Source organism: Chanodichthys erythropterus, chromosome 4 (genome assembly GCF_024489055.1).
Source record: "Chanodichthys erythropterus isolate Z2021 chromosome 4, ASM2448905v1, whole genome shotgun sequence".
NCBI lineage: Eukaryota > Metazoa > Chordata > Actinopteri > Cypriniformes > Xenocyprididae > Chanodichthys > Chanodichthys erythropterus.
Genome location: NC_090224.1, coordinates 26,501,979 through 26,528,141, shown reverse-complemented (window position 1 = coordinate 26,528,141; position 26,163 = coordinate 26,501,979). Strand labels below are relative to the sequence as shown.

At 37.8% G+C, this 26,163-nt stretch overlaps 1 protein-coding gene across 4 annotated transcripts in view; it reads right to left on the bottom strand.

Annotated features, from left to right (window-relative positions):
- The window catches only part of nrxn3b (neurexin 3b), a 605,102-nt gene that overhangs the window by 561,858 nt on the left and 17,081 nt on the right, over window positions 1-26,163 (bottom strand). Inside the window, exon 2 of one of the 4 annotated variants that reach the window (XM_067384648.1) lies at window positions 6,461-6,490. The exons of the other annotated variants lie outside the window; for them this stretch is intronic. Within the exon in view, the coding sequence (XP_067240749.1) occupies window positions 6,461-6,490 (30 nt within the window). The remainder of the gene's footprint in view (window positions 1-6,460; window positions 6,491-26,163) is intronic. 4 annotated transcript variants of the gene reach the window in all.

Here is a 26,163-nt window from a genome sequence, read left to right as displayed (position 1 = left end):
AATATGCAATTTACGCAATTAATGCAGTATCCGTTTTACTGCGTTATATGATCAAGCTCTAATTCATGCAAATGCTTTTAAACCATTCAAGCATGATAAGACAAAAGAGTAGTCTGTGAATGTCCTGCCTATGTGACACACACAACGCGCACCAAGTTGTCTTCCACGATTGAACGAACCATACCATACACAAATTATGCCAAAATGTCTGTTTTGTCGAGTGTCCCAAGAGCAGTCTTAAATGAGTTAAATTAAGTCTTAAATGAACGTAAAGATTTGTGAGAAAATGGGATGTGTGTCAGGTCCGCATCATGTGCATGGCAGATCTTAAAGTGTCATTAATGTTAATCAAAGAACAAAGGTAAGAGAGAGAATTACTCACTTCTCTTGACTAAAGAACTTAAATGTTCTGTTCCTTATTTGTTTGGTTCCACAGTTTACACGGTTTGATTTTCAGTTTTTTTATATAAATGTTGTGTAAGTTAGCCTATTTGTTATTTTATATTATGCCTAGCATGGTGTATTCCTAATTGTTTTGTTAATAAATGTGCTACGCTTAATATAAGAAAGTTTTGTTGTTGTGTTTTTCAGTAAGAAAAATAACTCACCATTCAAGCAATTGCCGCTAATTTGATAGTGAAAGTAAAATGCACACGGCCGCCTATGGTCACACTGGCATTCATAAGCGATTTAAAAAAGAAAAAAAAAAAAAAAGAAAAAAGGCCCCGTCCCCCTGGTATTACCGGTGTTGTCACATGTCGTTTAACCAGTGGGGAAATTTTCTCACAATCACATCCCTACTTTATTGCTTTATATTTATTTTTTTTTTTTTTATTCTTATTAGTTTAGTGTTGTGTGTTACCCTGATGGTATGTTGTGCTTGTATGTATGACCCTGAGCACTGTCTGTATATGAGTATTGGCCATGTTTTATGAACAGGCTGCTTACGATTAACTCTGATTCATTGCGTGGCTTTCTATTGTGCCACGTGTATTATTGTGGTGGTTATCAGTACATTTTAAGGTAAAAAGGTTTTGGTAGTTAAAGTAGGTATATTTACTAGAGATACACTTATGTATTGGCCAAAAAGCGGTATTGGCCGATATAAGTCACCCGATTGTTTAAAAACAGCCAATGATAAGGGCCAATTATATCCTGGCAATCAAAAGGGGGCGGAAAAACATGTTCAGACTGCAACCCATACTGTGTGTGAAGAAAATCTCTTGTGTTGAATTTAGGGCTAGTTAATGCAACATTAACGCATTAACAGTTTAAAAAAAATAGAGACATTAAAGCAGGCTTTATTTGACCCCATGAATCACCCAGGATTTAAGCTAGGTCTGCGGTTTTTCAACATTACTTGTAGCACTGCTTTCATCCAATAATCACAAAGCTTTGTGCTTTGTTACTTGTGATAAGAAAGAAAGTCCCAGCTTTCAAATTATCTCCATTTTATCACAAAATTCAAACATTAAATGATGCTCTTAAATGTGACATGACAGGTCACTGTAGCATCCTTTCCATTTCAAACATCGCAGTTTTAGATTCAATCCTGCATTTTAATATGATTGTCACTCCTGAAACTTTGCAATGTGTAATTAGCAGCATGAAAATATATGTAATATTTTGAAGAAAAAAACATATTATTTGAGGACTAATGTGTTGGAAAATACAAGAAATTGATTATTTGTTCATGTTCAGATTGCCAATTTGTGGGATAACGGATTAACACCTTAACAACTTCTTCAATGGAATAACAGATGAAATGAATTATCAGTAAAACAACACCAGTCCAAAAAAAAAAGAAAAAATAAGCAGCAAAAAAAAAAAGGTTGCCATGATTGTTCTGCGTAGGCATTATTTATGCCATTTGGAATGCACTTCTTGAAATTGTTGTGCACAATTTTCCATAATTCATTGCACTCTGCTGAGCTGTTTGGACCACTTATGTAAATCCAGTGTATAAGCAACTGCTGCCATTCTCATAAACATTAAAATACATATTTGCTTCTTTTTTCACTTTTTTACAAAAATCCATACTCTTCAATAACCTTCAGGACAAGAGGACGAAGAAACCTTCCCTCTAGCTTACTCAGAGTAAACCTACACTGTATTGAGCAGAATAAGACAGGATGATTAACTCAGCATATTTCCACACCACTGCCGTTCTCATTCAAAAACTAATTATGAAGCTTTGCATTTCTGTCAGGACTCCCACAAGGAGGAACAGTTTGGTGTGTTACAGTGACAGGCCCTAATGACACACTGCAATGATCAGGTTCATCTGATCCTCTGAGGAGAGCAGGACAATCATGCAGGCATGAGATGTTCAAACACACAAAATAACAAGGAGAAGAAAAATATCCTGACATAGGAATCCATTTGTGTCCCTGCACTGTACTGTAAACAAACTATTTCGCTGACAGAGCAAAAATAAACAAAAAAATCTAGCCAAATTTTGTCTGAAATGTGTTGTAATTGATATTTGTTTATAAGAACAGCTATATGAATACAATGAATGCGACAAAGCACCCATTGCAAAGCATTTGTCCTTCATGTCAGTACATAATAAATAGAATGAGGCATCAGTTTACTGTCAGAAATTTGTTGTTTGCATTGCGCCACATTCAGTGTAGACAACATCACTGATTACAATGGGTTCTATTGTCTTTTTGCGTTTGCGTCCAGTTTAGACACGGTGTGAGAGCAAAAATGTCCCTATACCTGACAGATACTACTAAAATAAGTCTATATGTCTCTGTCACTGTTTTCTGAATATAAATGTCTCTGTGACTGACTAAACTCTTTAAAAGAAAGAAAAAAGGAAAAAAGTATCAGGGGCTGACTTTAGAAAACTGATGTCTTTAGACAACGGAGTTAGGAAAGAGAGCAATGCAAATGCCCATTATAGGATATGTAATGTATTTAATGAAGAACATTAGTCATTTTGGCATGTGGCCTATGACATCAGTCATAACATTAGCTGCTTTCCACCATTTACAATTATATGAGTACTTTAATTTGACCAGATAGTACAGTGTCCATCACATGCACACTTCAAATATGGGGTTAGAATTGTTGCAAATAATAATATATTTACAAATGCACTGATAAAAATGATTATGTTGTGAAGTAAATATTACAGAAAAAATATAATTTCTACACTGAATAAGTTAGATTAGGCAATAATTTAAAAAGTGAATTGAGTTCTAATATAAAATTTAAACTTGTAGAATTTAAAGCTTTAACTTATAAGCTTGAAGGGAATGTTCTCAGAACTTTGCAAACTAAGATACAACATTTTTCCTGCAACATTTTGAGGATGTTTTGAGGATGCTGCTGAGATAAAAGATTATACAATGTTTTCAATAAAACATTGGCACAACATACCATAATAAAGTAAGAACATCCTCACAGCTGCATTAGAAAAATGTTTTGAGGATATCACTGAGGCCTAAGATGGTGGAGTGTTTTTATAAGATGCTTTTGTAATGTTCTTGTGTTAACAAAGCTAGAACATTTTAAATGTAACATTTTGAGGATATTGTTGAGAGAACAGATTATACAATTTTCTCAATAAAACACTGACACAATGTTCCATGATAACAAAAGAAGAACATTCTCACACCCACATTTGGAAAATGTTATGAGGATATAATTGAGGCCTGAGATGGCGGAATGTTTTTAATAAAACTTTCTTCTAATGTTCTAGTGTTAACAAAGCTAGAACATTTTAAATGTAACATTTGGTGATGTTTTTGAGGTAAAAGGTTGTAGAATGATCTTTTATAAAACATTGGCACAATGTTCCATAATAACAGCCACATTAAGAAAATGTGTTTTTCAAACTTTCTTATAATTTGACGTGATAACAAAGCTAGAACATTTGAAATGTAACATTTTGAGGATGTTTTGAGGATGTTGTTGAGATAACAGATTATACAATGTTCTCAATAAAACATTGGTAAAATGTTCTATAATAACAAAAAGGAAGAAGCCACATTAGGAAAATGTCACAAAAAAAGCCTCATTAGGAAAATGCTATGAGGATATTTTTTGCCTGAGATGACAAAATTAGATATAATGAGATATAAGCCCGAGATGACAAAATGTTTTTGTAATGTGACACGTTATCAAAGCTAGAACATTTTACCTGCAACATTTTGAGGATGTTTTGAGGATGCTGTTAAGCACATGCAGTAGCTCATATATAACATGCAGATTGCAAACAGGAGCAAGAAATTGTGTCAACACTGTCCTGTGATTTACCAATAAGAAAACACCTTAGAAACTGAAAGTTATAGTGGTAAGACTTTACAATAAGTTTCATTAGTTAAACATTATGTATTAATGTATTAACTAACATGAATTAACCATGAGCAATACATTTGTTAGTGTATTTACTCATCTTCATTAATGTTAGTTAATGAAAATACAGTTGTTCGTTGTTTGTTCATGTTAGTTCACAGTGCATTAACTAATGTTAGCAAGATTTTAATAATGTATTAGTAAATGTTGAAATTAATAATAACAAAGATTCATAAATGCTGTATAAGTGCAGTTCATTATTAGTTCATGCTAACTGTAGTTAACTCCCTAAGGATTTTTTTTTCACATTGCAGCAAAACAGACTTAAAATACTCTGTCATTTCTTGTCATAGAGACATAAGTAATATATCAACTGAAACTGTAGAATGTCTTCTTTTATTTGTGTACACTCAGAGTAAAAACCCAATGTTGTGCTTTTTGTAAAATAAAGAAAACTAGCATGATACGTGATCTCTCATCTCCCTCTGAACAAACTCCAACCTGATAGTTCTCAGAAAATGAACTGTAACTTATGAATACTAATGACAAACAAACATTCTGTGTTTATGTAATCTGTATGAAAAGAGAGCCATGTCAGAAGTCCGTGATTCAGCTCATTATCCGCTAATGCGGCCACGCCCACGGAGGGAGCGCTATTCAGAGGCAAATTCAGAGGTAATACTTGTATGCATTGTCTCAATCGTGTATTTATTGTCTTGAAAAGTGTTTATTTGGATGTTAAAGCCATGGTTAGCGATCTCTAGAAGACATGCCGTTAGTTCCTGATTCCTTTTCTTCTTTATATGAATTTGTGGCCTAAAGGTGTACAGAGCGCCCTCCGACACTTTGCATCACAGAAATACATTATATTTTAAAGAATATAATAGAATACCATTATTTTAAATTGTAATAATATTTCACAGTATTGCTGTTTATGATGAGCTGAGACATTATTACAGAGGGTTTTTTTCACAGCCTACCTGACTGAAAGGCCTCATTAATATGCAAGTCATTTCAGGTCATTATTATGCGATTATTTTTTTTTCTCAGGTGTAAATGACCCATTATTCATGGTAATTCACGCCTGCAAGCATACTGTGTTTCTTGCCAAAAAGTGTCTTACAAAAACTACATCAATATATTGTTTTATATGAAGGAGTAGGCAGCATAATTTTTACATAATTCTGAAGCAAAAACTCTAGTCTACAACCTCCAATACACAGAAGTCTTGTGAACACAGATTTAATGTACTTTTTTTGGCCTTATTTCAGTGACTTAAGTTTTTTGTTTTTTCAATAACCACGCATAAACATTATTCCTTCAAAAACACAAACATGTACATACATGTTCCTCACATATTATGGTAGCCTAGTTTGTGCTGAATACAGTGTAATGACACTTTTGTCATTTATATGTTTATGAACAACTGAAAAAAGCACAAATGTCAGGGCATGTCAAAACTTCTCCAAGCCCCAAATCAGCCTCAGACTCCAGAGGGTTAACTAATGAACCTTATTGTATAGTATTACCGTCATAGCATATATTTCTTTGTGCTTTTGAACCAACAGCTTCACTATTAGCGAAGAGATGCTACACTGGTAGGATTAATTCACACACTTAATTGTTCTGTCGCTGATGCATTCAAAAACAGTGCTACTTTATCTGTATCTGATTTAAAACAAGCAGAAATCTGTAAGAAATGTAACATTTCATAGATAAAATAACTGATGAAAGTTAGCTGTTACATTTTTAATTTTGGAAAAAGTAGGCCATTTACAACATGTTTCACTGTTTCTTTAGCATCCCATATCCTGTGCAACTTGTTTTTAAGAAGCAGTGCCATGTTAAACATTGTTCCTCTTTAATGTGAACCACAGCGGGTCAATGTCAATTTTAAAACAACTGACCAATCAGATAAATCATTTGGTGGGATAAGCATACAACTTTCTGTCCAATATTCATAAAAAAAAACAAATCATGTTCCTCATACATAAACATGTGTCGTTTGTCTTGAGTTTTTCATATGTGTTAAAGGTTATGGCAAAGAGGGGACTGTAACATTGTAGAGCTGCACAGGTGGTGATTGGGGTCCAATGAGAGTTCTGCTGTGTGCTGATCAGCGTTTGATTATCTTCCCTGAGCAGCAGCGCACTGTGGGCCAGTGCCTTCATTAGCATCTCATCTGCATAATATCGGCGCCAGTGCAAGTGTATTTGCATGCTCAACAGTTCAGCCCTCCTCTTAGGCTTGCCTATTGATATAGTACACATCTCACATGATGCGAATTGTTGAGCAAATGTAGGCATACATATAATTGCTCTGGTGTATAAAGACTTCTTGACTTCTTGGCATATTGAAGAATTATTTTCTAAAATAGCAAATATCCTTTAGTTTACAGGTACATGTTTAATATCTACACCATTAGAATTACCAAATGTACTTGAAACAATAATGTTTCAAACAGGTTTCCCAGCTAAACAGTTAATCATGCTCCAAAATCATGCCATTGCTTGAGCTAATGTTGTTGGGCCAGCTGAGATGCACAAAGAAATTCACTAGCCTATAGCATTCAAGCATGCCAATTCGGGTGTGCCCATAACCTACAGTAGTGGCCAAAAGTAATGTCTACAGGTTTTAATGTAGGTTAAAAAAAAAAAAAAAAAAAAGCATAGAAAAGTAGGAGCGGCCATGAATCAGTGTGTTTTTGGTAGTTTTTGTATTTCAATTTATCACCGTCATTGTAAATTACTGTGTATGTGGAGGTTGCACAAACTCCAGCCTGTCAGGACATTGAGTCCACAGGTTGCCTAACAAGAAAAAGGACAGTGCTGTCTTCTGTGCCTGAATGCATTTTGTGCAGGTGAAGAGACGGGACTTCACTTCTGCATCTGCTTCAAAAAACACATTCACTTTAGAACGAAGGATTATCATCCCGGTGATATGAAGTTCAACATTGTAATACTCCTGTAAATAATGATACTAAATAAATAAACGTCCACATGCGATGCTTCTTCTCCATTGTTTTTACGCAAATCAATTACAACATTGATGAATACAAATACATTACCGCATATGCATACAGTCTCACACTTTTCAAAACAGTTTTGAATAATGTGCTGGTAATGTAAATACTCTATTAATTTCAATTTCATTCAGGCTAGTGTGTACATTCAAGTTCACTCAACTACATACTCATGACGTCATATACATCCTCACACTATCAGTGAATCAGCACGAAATAAACTCATAACTCATAAATGAACAGAATTAATGAATAAAGGATAACATGAAACACATTCAATAACACTATACTGTCTGTGGTTCGGCCGCCGGTGGGAGACATGATGGCCACGGATCCGTCAGAGATGCAGCTCGACAAAAAATGTGAACTGTGCACTGTAAGACTTGTTTTTTTTGTTTTGTTTTGTTTTGTTTTTTGTTTTTTTTTTATATTTGCTAACTACCAAATCAGTTGTAATGAGAAACCACTATATCACGTAAAATAAGTGCGGACAGATATCAAAAGATTAGTTCACTTTCAAATAATTTTCCTGATAATTTACTCACCCCCATGTCATCCAAGATGTCAATGTCCTTCTTTCTTCAGTCAAAAAGAAACGTCTCAGGTTACGTATGTAACCATAGTTCCCTGAGAACAAGGAACGAGACTCTGCGTTGCCACGCTTTGGGGAGCGTCACACGTGACTCGGTGTCTGAAAAACCAACTATCCAACAACGCCAATGCTCATTGGCCGGCGACAGCCTATGACGTCATAGGGGCGCAACCCGGATGTATAAAAGCGCGCCCGCGGGAGCAGTCATTATCCATCGTCTTGAAGGGACTGCCCAGCAGGCCGCCTGAAGCATGGCAAAGGAACGCAGAGTCTCGTTCCCTGTTCTCAGGGAACTATGGTTACATACGTAACCTGAGACGTTCCCTTTCGAAGGGAACTCAACTCTGCGTTGCCACGCTTTGGGGAACGATATACCAACGCCGCCGTGATTAAGGAGAGTGCCTGCCAAAAAATATGGCTGAAACAAAGGTCTCAAAGCCGTTCTCAAACTGCTCAGCAACTCCCACCAGGCTTTCAGTGACAGCATTCCCTTTGGCCAACAGCCCAAGCTGAACTTCCAAAAGGCTTCTACCTTTCTCTTTCAACAAATAGAGCCGAAGGAAAAAGTGGTCCCTTTAAGGGAATGTGGCCAAGGAACCAAAGGGAACGTAGGGGAACAGGGTCACCCTCATTGCCACCAGGGAGGCCGACCTGGTCTTCAAGGGGAACAGACGTAGTCCAGGCCAACCCTGTCTGAATACAGAGCCTCTAGAATGCATTCTTGAAGAAGAAAATAGGTAATAGTGACTGCAGAAAGGCAGAAACCAGCTCAGACCCACGCGTAGAGATGGGCATCCTGGAGCGCAGAACTCAGCTGAATGCTATGAACCCTCATATCGAGGGGAGATAATCCGCTCACCTAGGATCTACCCCGTGCTTAATTAACGCACTGAGGAGGCTGTGCGCTGAAAACCCTGAAAGGGGAGCACAAACCAGCCTGGGGCTGATCCTTAAGATGGGGCCTGATGAAGGCCCAACCACCATAATCAGCTTAGGGAGCTAAGCACTATTACAAACCCAACCCCAAGGGGGAAGTGCAGAGCTCAACTAAAAGGTAGACTATGCCAAGAGCACATAATCGTGGAAGCCCGGAAGGGACTTACAACATGACAACAAAAGTACACTTCAGAAAATGACCCGTTTTATGGTAAAACACCTCTCTGAACACCTGTCTAACGTACAGAGACAAATAAATTCCACGGCAGCCAAGGAAAGCTGCACAGTGCTCCTTAATAATCCACCCAACACAATCCAACAAGCAGTGTACTCAGTAAAAACACTTCTTACTCTTTAAACAAGAGGAGTACAGCGTACGCCAACACGTATTAAGGAAGGCCTGGAAGGCCTATAACCTCAACAAACACGTGGCATCAGCTCGTGGTAGTTTTTAGGTCCCAAGCCAGGTAAACAACCCGCAAAAGAGGGGGTTGAATCTACCACTTGGGCCCCTGGCCAGCGAAAGTGTATATGACTAGTTCTCAGAGAGAAATACACCCAAAACAAACACTAGTGTGTCCAAAAAATGCGGCCCGCAGGCTTAGCATCCTCCAGGACACATGGCGTAAGTCTCGTGGCCGTTTCCAGGAGCCTAAAGATCCAACCTAGGCGCTAGGTGGCTCTTAGCTCAACTAGAATCATCGACTCAGAGAAGCAACAATAGGCTAAACCAAACCTCAGTAAGGTTTCACTACTGTCATCTCATCCTAAGCCGCACAGAAAAACACAATCTGTGCCAACATGTAAACTAAAAAGGAGGCCTGAAGGGGCCTGCCGATTCAATGACACGTGGCTTCAGTTCGTGAATTTCCAGGGAACCAAGCTACAGGGAACCAGCTCTAACCCAATTAACTATGGGAAGCTAACTGCTACCTGTGCTAGGCTACACTTTCCAAACAGGCAAAGTACCCTAAGTTATGTGAGTAAAGGGAACCATACACAACCAACATGACTTAAGGGAGGCTAGTTGAGCCTGCTACCTCAAACAACATGCTGCAGGGCCTGAAGCATGTAAATCCAAAACAGTATGTGAGCAGACTGAAATCTATTATACAGCAGTATAAAACTATTGCTAACTAGAAGGAGGCTGAACAGTCTAGCCTACAATCACCGTTATATGCAATATAACTGATAAACAGAAAACTGAAAAGGGAGCTGACAGATACTAACTTTTCTCAAAAAGTGATCTAGCTACCCTGAGTATGCAATCCAACAGGTGATGCACTCAGTAACCCTGGGGAAAGGATCCACCAACACTTACATAGAGGCTGCTTTTTAAGAAGGCCTACCATAATAAGCGGGTGCCAACCTGTGGCAGCATATCAAGCTCACACACCAAAATGTAAGGCAAACGTCTAGAACTCAAAGGAAACTTTGAAATACATGCTATTTGACAGAGAGAAAAAATAAAATCATTGCTACAGATTCTCAAATCTGTTCCAAGCCTTAGAGGACAGAGCTAAAATGCTGGCATAGTCAACTCAAACTTGAAAATATCAAGTGGCTCGGAAGAAAATATATTTTCCTCTCAGCATGAACGTTCTAGAGAGTGCGGCCTAGCAATCTTAATAGCATAAACTTATCTACGCAAAGATAAGGGCCTACCACCTGAGAAACAGCATCAGGTCTCTAACAAAGCAGTCTAAAACCTAGCTGTTACACTCATAGTTGCACCTACATAAGCAATGGGATAATCTGGGCAAAAAATTCAGCCACTCCCTCAGGAGAAGGCCAAAAACTAAAATACATATGGGAATTATTTATACATACACCATACATACACTTAGTTCTAGCCTGGCCAAACAACATACAGGCCTATTCAAAATAACAGACGCTATAATAAGCCTGATCTCTACCTTGAAATTTCAGATAAGAAATACAGCAAAGATCACAGCTACTGCGCTGAGCGGCCGGTTAGGACCGCCACAAACGCATAAACTGAAGTGATGAGTGCCAGCTCAAACTATACTGACAATAGTCGAAGGGCAGAACATACAGAGAGAAAACTGAACAGCAGCCATTCTGTGGCTCGCTCAGTCAGTCTCAACACCCCAGTTTTTGCCCAAAAAACCCCTATTACATATTTACTGTTACACATTCAGGAAACAATACAGGAAATAAAAACAAGGTCGAACATTTAAGTGATTAAATCAGACCTTGTCTTACCTTCCCACGGCTCGAAGACCAGAGATTCCTTCCATGTTCTTTCATAGTAGAAGAATGATATCCCCGGTTCCATAAGCCTACGAACCTTTTCACTATCAAGCCAGAAGGCGGGCCTTCAGAAAAAGTTTCATCATGGGCCGGCCACCGGCCTGATTGTTCAAAGGTGTTATCCTGAACGTGCACAGATTAGAATTAAAAACATATCCCGGGAGGACGAAGAAAAGGGGCGAAGGAAAGTACCAAATCCTCCCTCGCCAAGAGAGGGGAGCAATCAGCGGCGTTGATCACACCGCTGATTGATCACCTCTCTCAAATCACCTCTCCTTTTCTTTGCATCCCGACGCTTCTGAAACTTACTCCGAGGTGGAGGAGGTGCTCGAGCGGCGACACTGGATCTCTGACCCTGCCTCTGAGCCTCGGCTCGAGGCGGACCAGAGCCTCCCGGTTGTCTGGGCACAGAATAGGACCTGACCGGTATGCACTTCTTAAATGCTGCTGAGCGCGCCGTCGCCTCCCTAAACTTTCCAACAACCGCCTCAACGGAACCGCCGAAAAGTTCAGATGGCGAGACCGGGGCATCGAGGAGAGAGCCCTTCTCTTTCTCCCCGATGTCCGCCATGGTCAACCAAAGGTGCCTCTCCGTAGCCACCATAGCTGCCAATTGATCTTCCAATCGAGGCGGTCGTTTGCTTAGTGGCACGGAGAGCCAAATCCGTGGTTTGGCGCAGCTCAGCCACCGCATCAGGGGACAAACCCTGCCCCTGAACCAGGTCCTTCAGCAGGTCAGCCTGGTATGCTTGCAACACCGCCATCGTGTGCAAAGCAGCACCAGCCTGGCCCGCAGCAGCATATGCTCTGCCGTTCAAACGGGATGTCATCTTAAGGGGTTTAGATGGCAGAACCGGAGCCTTCAGTGTCGGCGCGCTACCCATGACGAGATAGTTAGCAAACGTCTCGCCAATGGGGGGCATCGACAAATACCCATGCTGGCCCAATTCCTCCACATCAGCGAAATTCCCCCGCTGATGCAAATGAATCCTAGCCGAGTATGGGTTCTTCCATGCCTTCCCCACCTCAACATGTAGGTCGGGAAGGAATGGAAGGCTCACAGGAATTACAGGGTTGTGGTCGGAGAGAAACCGTTCATCCAATCTGCCACGACCGGGCTCTTTCCTGACGCGCTGCCATGGCAGCTGCAGCCTGCCTGCAGCACGTTCCACAACCTCCAATAATTCCACATATGCTGGACAGGGAGGCTTGAAAGAGAAAGAGGCAACCTCAGTCACTTCTCCCTCTTCCAAATCCATCTCCTGCTCTCGGGGGCTCTCAGCCAGAAGAGCACTCACTCCTGGATCCGATGATGTCAAGGAGATGGCATCATCGTCATCCAGAAGCTCATCCCCACCAGCCGCTGCTTGAGGTTGAGAGACCGTGACACCTCTCTCAAACTTAGCGGCGAGCTCCACCTGCGACCCCCATGAATGCAGCCGCCGCTCGGCCTCAGCACGAGCAGGACCAGATCCTCCGGGCACAGGTGTAGACGTCTCTCCCCTCGAGAAGAGCGTCAGGCGGGCTTTCTTTTTTTAAATTTACAGAAATCAGACAGTGGCAAGACACAGGCAGTCCCTGAAAGACGAAAAGATAATGACTGCTCCCGCGGGCGCGCTTTTATACATCCGGGTCGCGCCCCTATGACGTCATAGGCTGTCGCCGGCCAATGAGCATTGGCGTTGTTGGATAGTTGGTTTTTCAGACACCGAGTCACGTGTGACGTTCCCCAAAGTGTGGCAACGCAGAGTTGAGTTCCCTTCGAAAGGGAATTAAGGTTTTTGATGAAAACATTCCAGGATTATTCTCCTTATAGTGGACTTCAATGGCCTCCAAACGGTTGAAGTTCAAAATTACAGTTTCAGTGCAGCTTCAAAGGCTTTAAACGATACCAGACGAGGAATAACGGTCTTATATAGCAAAACTGGTAATTTTCTAAAAAAATTTATATGTATATGCTTTATATAAACAAATGATCGCCTTTCAAGTGTTTCCGACAAAACCGCCCTTTCATTTTCTTCAAAAAGCTTACACTGTATGTCCTATGCCTTCCCTATTCTACCAGTGGTGGAAAGAGTACTGAAAATTTGTACTTAAGTACAAGTGCTGTTACATTGCTGAAATAATACTCAATTACAAGTAAGAATACTGTGTCAAAAAAGAACTCAAGTAAAAGTACAAATTACTCTTCTCAAAAACTACTCAAAGTACTAAAATTACTAATTACTTTTTAGCTGGCGATATTTAACACTCTGAGGTCTGAAAACGTGCCAGCGCGTTTTGCAGGTTTTTTTTCACATTGCAGCAAAACAGACTTAAAATACTCCGTCATTTTTTGTCATAGAGACATAAGTAATATATCAATTGAAACTATAGAATATCTTCTTTTATTTGTATACACTCAGAGTAAAAACAAAATGTTGTGCTTTTTGTAAAATAAAGAAAACTAACATGATGCGTGATTTCTCCTCTCCCTCTGAACGAAGTCCAATCTGATAGTTCTCAGAAAATTAACTGTAACTTAGTGAATACTAATCACAGAAAAATTACACTTATGTCTAAAAAAACGTTAAGATGTCAGGTTTTAAATCATGTAAGTCAAATCGAAAACAAACCTTCTGTGTTTATGTAATCTGTATGAAAAGAGAGCCATGTCAGAAGTCCGTGATTCAGCTCATTATCCGCTAATGCGGCCACGCCCACGGAGCCAGCGCTATTCAGACGCAAATTCAGAGGCAATACATGCATTCATCATCTCAATCGTGAATTTATTGTCTTGAAAAGTGTTTATCTGGATGTAAAAGTCAGGGTTAGCGAGCTCTAGAAGACATGCAGTTAGTTCCTGTTTTCTTTTCTTCTATAGATGAATTTTAGATGAGTTTTTGTTTCTTTAGCGCCCTCCTGCTGCTGTATGAATTGGAAAATCCATTCATGGAATAGCCTCTTCTTCTTTTAGATGAATTTGTGGACTAAAAAAGCACAGAGCGCCCTCCCACTTCAAGGATGAATTGAAAACACCAGCGCTCATAGTAATGACAGTGAATATTAAATAAAAATAACTCCTCTGTATAGAAAATTGACATAAACATATGAGAATCCAATATTTCTCCAAATGTGCATGCCTTTAAACTAAAAGCCTATATTCAGACTCTTTGCATCACATAAATACATTATATTTTAAAATATAATATAAAACCATTACTTTATATTGTAATAATATTTTTCTGTATGTTTCATATATCATGATGAGCTTGAGAAATCACAGAAGGTTTTTTTCACAGCCTACCTGACTGAAATGCCTCATTAATATGCAAGTCATTTCAACTCATTACTATCCAATTCTTTTGTCTTCTCAGGTGAGAATCGCCCATTTTCAGTGGTGATTCACGCCTCCTTGCATACTGTGTTTCTTGGCAAAAAGTGTCTTACAAAAACTAAATCAATATATTGTTTTATATGAAGGAATAGGCAGCATAATGTTTACATAATTTTGAAGCAAAAACTCTAGTCTACAACCTCCAATACCCAGAAGTCTTGTAAACACAGATTTACTATACTTTTTTTGGCCTTATTTCAGTGACTTAAGTTTTTTGTTTTTTCAATAACCACGCATAAATGTTATTCCTTCAAAAACACAAACATGTACATACATGTTCCTCACATATTATTGTAGCCTAGTTTGTGCTGAATACAGTGTAATGACACTTTTGTCATTAATATGTTTATGAACAACTGAAAAAAGCACAAATGTCAGGGCATGTCAAAACGTCTCCAAGCCCCAAATCAGCCTCAGACTCCAGAGGGTTAATAAATTATCAAAAAATATTCAATCAAATCATAGATCTAAGTAGAAAATAGCTACTTTAAACAAAGCACTTTCACCTTATTGACGAAGTGCATGAATTAGTGGTCACAATACTGGAATTTCTAACTTCAATACAATACCTTGAAAATCATCAATATTCAGTATCATTTTAAATACCATGGGGGAAACCACCACATACTGTATACCGTAGATATTTTAATATCTAAATTTTTTGTCCATCCGTTTTGTCAAGGCAATCATTATTGTCAAGCTTCAAAAAGCACAAGACTCGTAACAGTATCAATATCTGAGTGAGAGGAGAGGCAGTTCACTTGTATATTTGAGAGCTTGCGTCGTTTTCTGCACATTACAATAATGCGCTCTCGACATTTATAATTAAAATACGCCATAGAAACCTGCGGGTATGATTAAAATTGTGCGCAATACCTGCAATCTCGCACTGACATTCAGGCTCTGAAACAAGTGAGTGACAGGAGGAGGCGGGTGTGTGTCAAACTCCCTGTCGGGGAGATGAGAGAATGAGAACGCGCCGCTGGTAAAATATCAGGGTTTTCATTGGTCTGTTTATGTTCGGATTTCTTTATTGGCTACTGATATGCTAGTCAAAGGTTTGAATATTCAAATTGTTGGCATACTCAGTAACAGAATGTGAATGTGAAGTAGCGAAGTAGATTTCTAAGCTTAATTTGTACTTAAGTACAAGTAAAATTACAGATTTAAAAATGTACTCAAAACAGTACAAAAACCCGAAAAAGCTACTTAATTACAGTAATGTGAGTAGTTGTAATTCATTACTTCCACCTCTGTATTCTACTTACAGAAAAAATAGAACTGGCGCTGCGTTCGTTACGTAAGTAGCATAGGGAAGGCGTAGGACATACAGCGTAAGCTTTTTGAAGAATACGAAAGTGCAGTTTTGGCGGAAGCACTTGGAAGGCGATCATTTGTTTATATAAAGCGTATACATTTACATTTTTTTTAGAAAATGACCAATCGTTTCACTAGATAAGACCATTCTTTCTCGTCTGGTATCGTTTAAAGCCTTTGAAGCTGCAATGAAACTGTAATTTTAGCCTTCAACCGTTTGGAGGCCATTGAAGTCCACTATAAGGAGAATAATCCTGGAATGTTTATATCAAAAACCTTTATTTCTTTTCGACTGAAGAAAGAAGGACATGGACATCTTGGATGACATGGAGGTGAGTAAATTATCAAGAAAATTTTATTTGTAAGTGAACTAATCCTTTAATGAGTTTGACATGATGCCGCCGAAGAGGATTACACAACAGCCCCTATACCTTCCATGTTCCGAAGAAAAAAAAAGATTTATTTCAATTTTAAGTGCAAATTAACTCGTGAAGTTGTGTTTGCTTCAAAAATGCAAATTTGTGTGTTTGCTTCTCTGTTTTCATGCAAAGGTCCCATCCAGTCATCCAACAGACCTTAGTCAGTTTAGCGCTATGTTTAATTTTTGACTGGAATGAAAACGAGGCTGTGGAGGACAGAATTGACCCTTCGCAAAGACCTGCCCCCCTTAGTTACTCTTGCTTTGTCCGACAAGCAGTGGCGCTGTCACGCCACACGCAGTGAAAAATACATTGTGGAGCAAAGAAGACACTGACAACACTTCGACAGACAAGACAGAGCAGGTTAATTATGATATTAAACAAAGTCCCCGCTTTCAAATGGTGTAATTTTAAAAAAAATCAAACAATAAAAACCCTTAATTTTCTCTTTAATGTGTCGTGACAGATTGCTCAAGCAGCTTGTGAACTGATCGTATCTTCCTACTAGTTAATTTATAGCATCAAATAAACATGAATGAACATGAGAAGGAACGTTGTTTCAAACGCGGAAATATGTAAATACACACCATTTTTCAAGTTTAAGTTCACCGAGTTTAACCTTCTAATTCCTGACTGCTTTGTCGGACAAAATGGCGGATTCTGCGTTCTGACTGGTTAGATCGCTTGTCAATCAAACTCCCGGCGAAGGGTCAATTCGTTCAATGAATTGTACTGTTTTTTAACAATATATCGATTGTTTCTACCAAAAGTCCACAATGCTTTCATATGGACAACACGGTGGTGGTAGCATACATAAATCGCCAAGGGGGTCAGGTTGCATTCACTAGTACTGGGGGAATGAGAGCTGCATTCCAAGATGGTACAGATGATTTGGTACATTTTTGGGCAGGCAGAGGTGCACCTGTTTGCGGAGAATTCTCACAGCCAAATGTTCTATGCAAAGACACAAGACCCTTTGAGGTTGGCAAGTGCAAGTACAAGTGGCCGACGGCGAGCAAATATGCTTTTCCTCCAGTGAGGTCAGAGAAACAATGCTCATCAGGCTCCGATAGCTGGCTGCTCTTTTGGTAAAAATTAAAAATCTAAAGGGTTTTAGGAGATTACATCCTCCAGATCCATCTACAAGGGATCGGGCCATAGTGCTGAAAGTTTTCAAAGGCCCACTCTCTATATAGGCCATGGGCCCATCCAAAGTAGCATGCTTGATCGCTATTGGCTAGTGAAGTTTACTGCTATTGAGGCAATGTCTCGAATAACCAAAGATGCTTTCACACATTTCAGGGGAATTAACTTAATAGTTGTTTCTGCATATTGAAGTGGGATAGAACATTTTTGTAAACCAAAATTACAAATTTATAATTCATCACCTTTAAGGCAAATCAGCAAACCATGATTTTCTACTTGCTAGTTCATATCAAACTTCGAATTTTATCTAATGAAATCACTAAGAGAAAACAAATGCACCAGGAAAAAAAATACTGAGGGAGAAAAGAGGAAAAGGATGAAAAGAAAATTCGACTGATAGTTGAGTGATGTTAAAGAGATGTTCATGAGAGGGAGAAAGTGCATTAGCTGAGTGAACGAGAAATCAATAACTGGAGAAATCCCAGTGCTGGACAAGACAGTGACTGAGCACAGCATGGCGATGAAATGAGAAACAAGCGAGGAGTGAGACTGAAAAATGAGTGTTAGAGAGACCAAAAGTAAAGTAGGAGGAACTGATGCCAAAAGAACTATTAAGAGAGGATTGGTTTTCTAAATTATGTCTTTGTTACAATTATTAACAGAGAATATCTGTGGTTTCATGCACTGATTGGATGAGAATGGTATCTTTGTAGTTTTTACTGATGAGAGCGTTATTTGTCTGGATGTCGGTGTTACAGTATCATGTGCTCTGGATTTGTGCATTGAGAAGCCCACTGAAATGAGCAATTGTGTTGAGGATCACATCTGACACTGCTCCATCTGATCCATTCTAACCAGTGTCTATGATGAGAAACTACTTCATTTTCAAGGCTTGATGTGTTGCCATGTGACTTGATGCTACACACAACTAGAAATACAACACAAACTAAATACAAACACAAACAACCCCATCAAATGAGGCTGAGATAAAATTGTGCAATTCAACATTCCCTTATGTGAATGCACAATACAATATGCAATTGTTTATTTATTTATTTATTTTATTTTATTTTATTTTATTTTATTTTATTATTTTATTTTATTTTATTGTGGTTTATGAATGTCTGTAATGTTACACACAACTAGAAATACAACACAAACTAAATACAAACACAAACAACCCCATCAAATGAGGCTGAGATAAAATTGTGCAATTCAACATTCCCTTATGTGAATGCACAATACAATATGCAATTGTTTATTTATTTATTTATTTATTTATTATTTTATTTTATTTTATTGTGGTTTATGAATGTCTGTAATGTTACAGGTTGCTAAGGGCATATTGTGTCTCTGAGTGCTAGCCATGTTACATAAGCACTGACGCACACTAGCGCAATGAGACAGAGATGAGTTTAGTTAATGTCCACAGGGCCAAAGCCATCGCTGTAAGAATTAACATATGGAAAAACATAATGACTTACTACACCCCGTGAGAGCACAGATAAAACATGCTACAAACTATGGTATATACTATATACCACACATATACTATATACACTATACTTTACTAGGGATGTCAAAACTTGATTCGGTCATAAGTTGATATTAAAAAAAAAAAAAAAATACCAATACCAGTCACTTTACAGAATCAGTAGAACTGACACTTTTCTATAAATAAGTGCAGTCACTGTATTCAAACCATCTCCTTTTTGAGCTAAATACTGTATAACTAATTATGGTAATTGTGCACTTCTGCGATTCTTAATCTTTACTTGAATATTCAATGCCACTGTTAGATAACTAATAAACTTTAAATGAATTTGTATCTTTATTCTAGTGCTTGATGTTTCTACTACTTGTTTTTTTTCTTTACACTATTACTGAATATTAACATAGAAATTAGCAAAATTTGATTTGGAAATTATTAGAGCAAAACTATAAGTTCAGAAAAGTAAAAAAGATTCTCTAAGATTTTCTAAAAAAAGAAATTCTTGAAATATGTCACAGTTTTTATTTAATTTGATAATATTTGTATAAATAGAATTTCAGTGTTTTTTTGTACTCAACCCTACTATATTAGGGATGCACCAAAATGAAAATGTATGGCTTTTCACACTGCACTTAACCCCAGGTTATCGTCATTCTAAACAACACTTTTAACCCTGGGGAAAAAAGCGTTTCACACTTGTAATTTAGATGTGGGGTTAGCACCGCCTTTTACCTGGGGTTATGAAACCCTGAGCAGGGTAAGCACTGCTTTTGCGGTGTTAACTACATATTGCAGTGCCAGACTTATACAGTGTGAAATGATGCAGTGTTAGAATGTTACAACTAGATGCTTAGCAACCGAGAACCAATCGTGTGCCTTATATTCATGCACTTCGGGCAGTCATTGATAAACAGTCATTTCTGCATATGATAGGAAAAATGTCAAATGGCAATGGAAAACATGACAATTGCAGTGAAGAAGAGATGGTCATTCTTACTTTCAAAGTTTGAAAAGTTTATTCAGAAAAAAACTTAACAGTACAGTCATCAATAAGGATGAGCAATGCTAGGGCCTTTATGTAAACAGGTCACGTGCTGCGTTTGTCCAGTCAGTAACACTGACACCACAAATATGCAAATAAGGACTTTAACCCAGGGTTTAGGAATGTCCAGGATTAACTGTTTAGTATAGGTATAGAATGAGCAGTGTGAAACGTGAACAAAGATAATCCAGGATTCTATTTATCTGGGTTTTAGAATAACCCAGGGTTAACTATTTCAAGTGTGAAAAGCCCTTTCTTGGCTGAAGCCAAATATAATGAAACAATTGGCCAACAATTTTTTGTTTGTTTATTTTGCCAATTTTTTCACCATTGCATAAATCAAAGTCAAAATATGCTTTTTACTATTTTGTCTTGCTTTTAAAAGAAAAGAAAATAATTACAAAACTACAATTTAAAAATATTTAACACTGGACATTTTTTTTTTACATTCCAGCAGACATTATACCAACAAAGCACAATACACTTAACATAAATAAATGAGTTTATAATATCTTTATTTGGCCATCTTTGAGCCCCCCTTCTTGAATAGCTATATTAGGCCTATAACTATACTGAAAGAATGTAGCATAGAAGGGGTGGGAATCTTTAGACACCTCACATTCCGATCCGATTCTGGGAGTCACGGTCTAATTCCAAAACTATTATTTTTTTAATTTTATTAAATTACATATGTAATTAAAAGTACTTTTTAAAAACAATTACAAATTAAAACAAAATGCATAAAAACAATTGTATGTTAGGAATTTTAAATTTATAAATTAATATAGCTTCAAAACATAAAAGCAATACAATATTAAGCGAAACAATATTACAAGCAATAAACAAAGAGTGCTTTCAGTATTTAAGAGTATCTGAATGTTTTCCATTTAAGAGCTGTGAGTGATTTTTCTCTTTCTCATCTTTACTGTTGTTTGATTATTACTGATGACATCACAGTGGGAGATAAGCTGCATTCACACTAGTGCATAGATCTCTTTTGAAATATATGATGTGGTTTGTCCTATCTGTTTAATCCCTTAACATAACTGTCTGTGTTTACATTAATTTTGCATCATAAAACCATTTTTAAAAGCAAGTATATTTAACCACTTAAATGGATTCACACACAGCGCAAGAACTCTTCACAAAGCACACATGAGCATTTGAAATTGAAATTAGCCTTCTGTCAATGAGTTTCATATTTTTTAAAATATAAGCCCAATGTATTCCGAACAACATAAATGATGCCTTTGTAGTGCATTAGTAAGGAAAATACCAGTGGGCAACACCACACACTGCAAGAGTAACATCAAGCAAAGCGATTTATCACAAAGTTTATCACAGCGCATATCCTGTGCAATAAATGTCCTTGTAATTCGCTTCAACCTTTTTGAACTTTATGAAAGATTATTTTATGCAAGGTTCGAGTGGCGCGCACGCGTGTGTGTGTGTGAGAGAGAGGAATTGGGAGCAAGCACACAACTTCATCGCACATCTGCAGTTTTTTTTTTTTTTTTTTTTTAAAAGTGTCTGCAAATGGCCATTTTTGCATCTTTCTTGGACACTTTAAAATGCTTCAACACTGCCGACATGCTTGCTGCATTTATAGAGCATGCGTGCCTCTCACTCTGATTGCAATTTGATCGTATCATCAAAAACACCATTTATTCGGCCTTTTCACTTCTTCAGTCGAACATTGAAAGTGCTTTTTTTGCTATTTTCAGCAGAATAATTTCGGTTACCAAACATCCGGTGCGTCCCTATATATTATACACTGTATACACTGCACTGTTTACTATGCACTGCATAAAAGGGCTGCAACAACTAATTGATAATAATCTATAATCAAAATAATCGACAATGAATTTGATTATCAAATAGTCGCCAGTTTGCACTTTGTTTGGAAGACAACATTGGGCAGGATGTGGAATAACATTTTATATTTTTTAATAAAATATAGAAAATAAAAAATGGGCTTATCAAAGAAATAATTGTCAAATTAATTGATTATCAAAACAATTGTTACAGCCTAGCATACTAAACTGTATTTTGTTTACTATACAGTACATAGTATACTACAAATTATATTATACTGTACACTATGTACTATAACTATTTATGCAATCTACTATTTAGGCAGTACTATTGCCATATGGTACTGTACTATGGCCATATGTTACTGTAAACTGCATACTATATGCTTTATTACAAGGTAATTCAGAGTGTCTTTTGGGACATATGGTTCGAAGTTTGTGCATGCATCTAATGTATCACAGTCCTACAAGATGGGGATTTTTGGATGAATCCACCCAGAAATCTAGAGCAATGAAATGCACAGAGAGGAAGAGAGAGAGAGAAAATTAGAAAGTCTTTGTTCAGAGGCAGAAATTTTCAGGGGATAATTAGAGTGAGCGCTAAGGACTGGGGCCGAAGAGAGAAACTCTAAAGCTCCAAGCAGAGATTATCTAAACCAGAGCTGAACTTCTCCTGACTCTTCTAATCACTCCTCAAAGACAGCTAGTCGCATAGCATATCTCTCACACTGCAGTAGCAAGCTAACCCACCCAGCCCCAGTCACTTCTGACTTTAGTCCAGTTTTGTGAAGGCTCTAGATTAGCTCTTAGCAGAAGCCATTTGGATGACCTTCAGCCACCAGTAATTTCATCATCCCCAGCACCAGCACACTGATCCTCAGCCATTAGCCTAAGCTAATAACTTCTTCTCATCTCACTAAAACATAAGTAGAGGGTTGGTGAAGTGCTGATTTCATTTCCCTCCTCCAGTACATGAAAGAACTGTTACTGTTAGCGATCTCTTCCATTATCCGCTATGTGTGGGGTTACTAGCAAAGTATAATTTGTTCATTTATGTAAATGTTTAGGTCTCTTTATACTATATATACTCTTCTTTCACTTTTATTGAAAATAAGAGAGGACAGAAAATGTGTCTACAGTGGTGTCACAACAACACTTGATGTGTCATCTCAGAATATTGACTAGCCAATCAGCTGTAAGCTTGCAGCTGTACTTTCATACACCCGGCACAATGCAGCGCAAATGTTTGTTGCTAGTTTCAGCCTGACGCAGTTATCATTTTCATGTCCAGCGCTACGTTGTTTAAACAGCATGGGCGTGTTGGTGTTCAGGTGCATTGTTGGCACGTTGCTATTTTGAGGCAAATGAAACAGACTGCGCCATTGACCAAATGAAACCTGGTCTAAAGTCAATGCCGCAGTATTATTATTATTATTATTATTATTTGTTATTTAAAGAGTGCGTTAGTAATATGTGCCTACAGGTGGGTACACAACACGTGTACACTCTGCTTATTTCATATACAGTGGCTACGTTTACATGCACCCAAATAATCCATTTGTAATCAGATTGACGGCTCAATCGGATTCAAAAACGTTCATGTAAACACCTTAATCGATCCGATTGAGCTCAATCCGAATGAAATTTCGATCGGATTAGAAGGGGTGGTTTATTCCTTTTCTCTTCCTATCCAACAGCAAAAAATAACCATGTAAATGCTTGAATCCGACTACTTTCTCAGTCGTATTCAGAAGTCTCTGGGGCACATGCGCAGTGCAATGTTGACACGCATTACGCAGTGCGCAAGTTCATGTTCACGTCTTTAGCTCTAAAGATGTATGCCAACAGACAGTGGCGTATGTATCCCTATGAAGGGATACATATGCCACTGTCTGTTGGCATACATCTTTATTGGAATATTGGGAATAATATTGCAAATCTTTCTGTTTTAAAACAAGAAGGGGAGCCAATGGATATCACACAAGAAGCAACGTGCAAACTTTGAGCAAGAGTTATGCTGGTGAAAAAGTCTGAAGCTCAGTCAGTATTCAGAGTGAAAGTAAAAAGTGACGAAACTCAAGAGACAATTTCAACATAATATGCTGATAACTGTTGTATATAACTGTCTTAATTTATTCCATTATTTCTCTTGTGGCAGTACATATAGGCTTGTGAAAAAAATGAGAATAATAGTATTTTGTGTTAAACAGGTTGTTTTTTTAAAGTCGGTGCTTTAAGAAAAGCTGCGCTTTTTCATTGATGACTGCGGTGTTAGGAAATATTATAGCCTACACTCTTAATAATTTTAATTAGCTATAGGCCTATAATTCATTGTATATTAGACCTAAAAAAATGTTTAAAACATTTTCAAAGATAGCTAATAGGCTAATCTTTTATTATCCTCACAGCACATAGTATAATATTAATTTAATAATAAAAGAAGCCAAACCTAATAGTTATAATAATAGACTAGAAGAATGTAACAGCCCTATATTAATTGGAAATACCAAATCCTCTTAATATTGCCAAGATTTGATGCTTTTGACAAAATCTCTGGCTATCGTCGATACATGATCATCATTTGTTAACAGACGCAACCCGGGTTACCACAAATGTGATTGATATGACGTCACATACGCAGAGCGCGTGCGCAAAAGTTTTGATCGGAATGTATATAAAACACACATAAATGGATATTTGAATCAGATTACAATGTTTAGAGTACATGTAAACAGATCTGCAGTCGGATTCAATTCATTCGGATTGACGAAAATTGGTGCATGTAAACGTAGCCAGTGACACGCAGCAGAACACAAACATGCCAAATATTAAAAATAAAAGGATTACAATGTAAAAGATTATTATTGTGTGCATAAAGATAAAAATGCTTTGGTGGAATCTGGCTTGTACCGTAGATGGTCTGCTTGTGCACTTTAACCTTGCACATGAGCAGATCCGTTTCCTTGCTAGAGAAGCGTTCAAATTTCTTGCAAATTCTGCCATGTAAATAGCGAATCTGCCATGGCGTGAGCACAACTGTTTTTTTTTAAAGGGAATGGGAGATGAGAATCTGATTGGTTTATTGTCATAACACCCAAAACACACCCATTACTCATTTAGAGAATAGGGACAACCCTTTTAGACCATGCGCTGGGCACAGGACCATTGTTCCCGTTGTTAAACTAGCAAAACTTTCAGGATTCAGACTCATCCTAAGTGTACTTGTGCTAGCGCTTTAGACAATGCGCTCGATCGTTAAAATGGGGCCCTTATGTAAAATGAAAATGCAATCCTATTTTATTTTCAACAGCAATCCATTGGCAAACTATTTCAGAACAGCAAAATCATTTCACAAATAATCTTAATCTTAATATTAATAACTGTAGATTTAGGGGGTCAGAACGTCTAGCATCTTCTAGTAATTTTAAAATAAAATATATAAAACCACAATTTCGAATTTTTTACCATCAATGTACTAGTGACAATATTGATTGATTAAATGATTTTGTATTTTAATCTCATAAAGTTAAATTCTTATTTCAGTTTTGACATGGAGACCATGTAGAAAAGTGTAGAAATCTATCAATTTTAAAGGGGGAAAAAAAATTTGTTTTGTTTTGTATTGTGTAGACAACACAATGCTACAAGAATTTGCTCAAATCACAAAGTCATAACTAAAAGTGAAGAAAAAGTCAAAGACAACAGAAAAGAGATCCAAGAGGTCAATTTATATGAAAGGTTCTGTCTCAGCATCTCTGGTTTTAAAGCATAAATATGAGGTGGCATTGCAATACGCTCAACCTGTCCCTGGAGTCACTGACTCAGCCCAAAACACAAGCCCTGAATGATATACTTATACAGATACACAGCTTCAAAATCCAGCCTGTTCATGCACTCAGCAACACAAGAACCTCAGAAACATGAGACACTGCAACATTATATGACTTAGAAATGGAAAGCATAATTTAAATAAATCAACAAGCTCCAGAAAGACACCACCATTACATCTCCATATCACCGTAAATAAGATGATTCATCTATTTTGACCGCAAAACTTGGTTTCATAATCAGCATTCATGGCTGGACTGTCTGGACAAGAAGATCCCGTATCCCAAAAACGTAACTATCATATACTGCAGAAGGTAATGCTAATCTGCAGTGGCTAATAAGGCCTACTAATATAATAGTGAAAGCATGCAATACCTTTGTTTCTGCCTACATAGGGGTTGGTTGAAGAGGTTCCACAGAGACAAACAGGAAGGGTGATGTCAACAAGAAGGACAGTGGGAAAGAGAGAGACAGGGACAGTAAATTGTAGGATGAGAGTTGTGCACACGTACATATTCTGGACAGATTTACATGCACTTTAGAATAATGAGAGCATTCAGACTGCATTATCTGACTTGATTTGCCGTAGAATTCCCT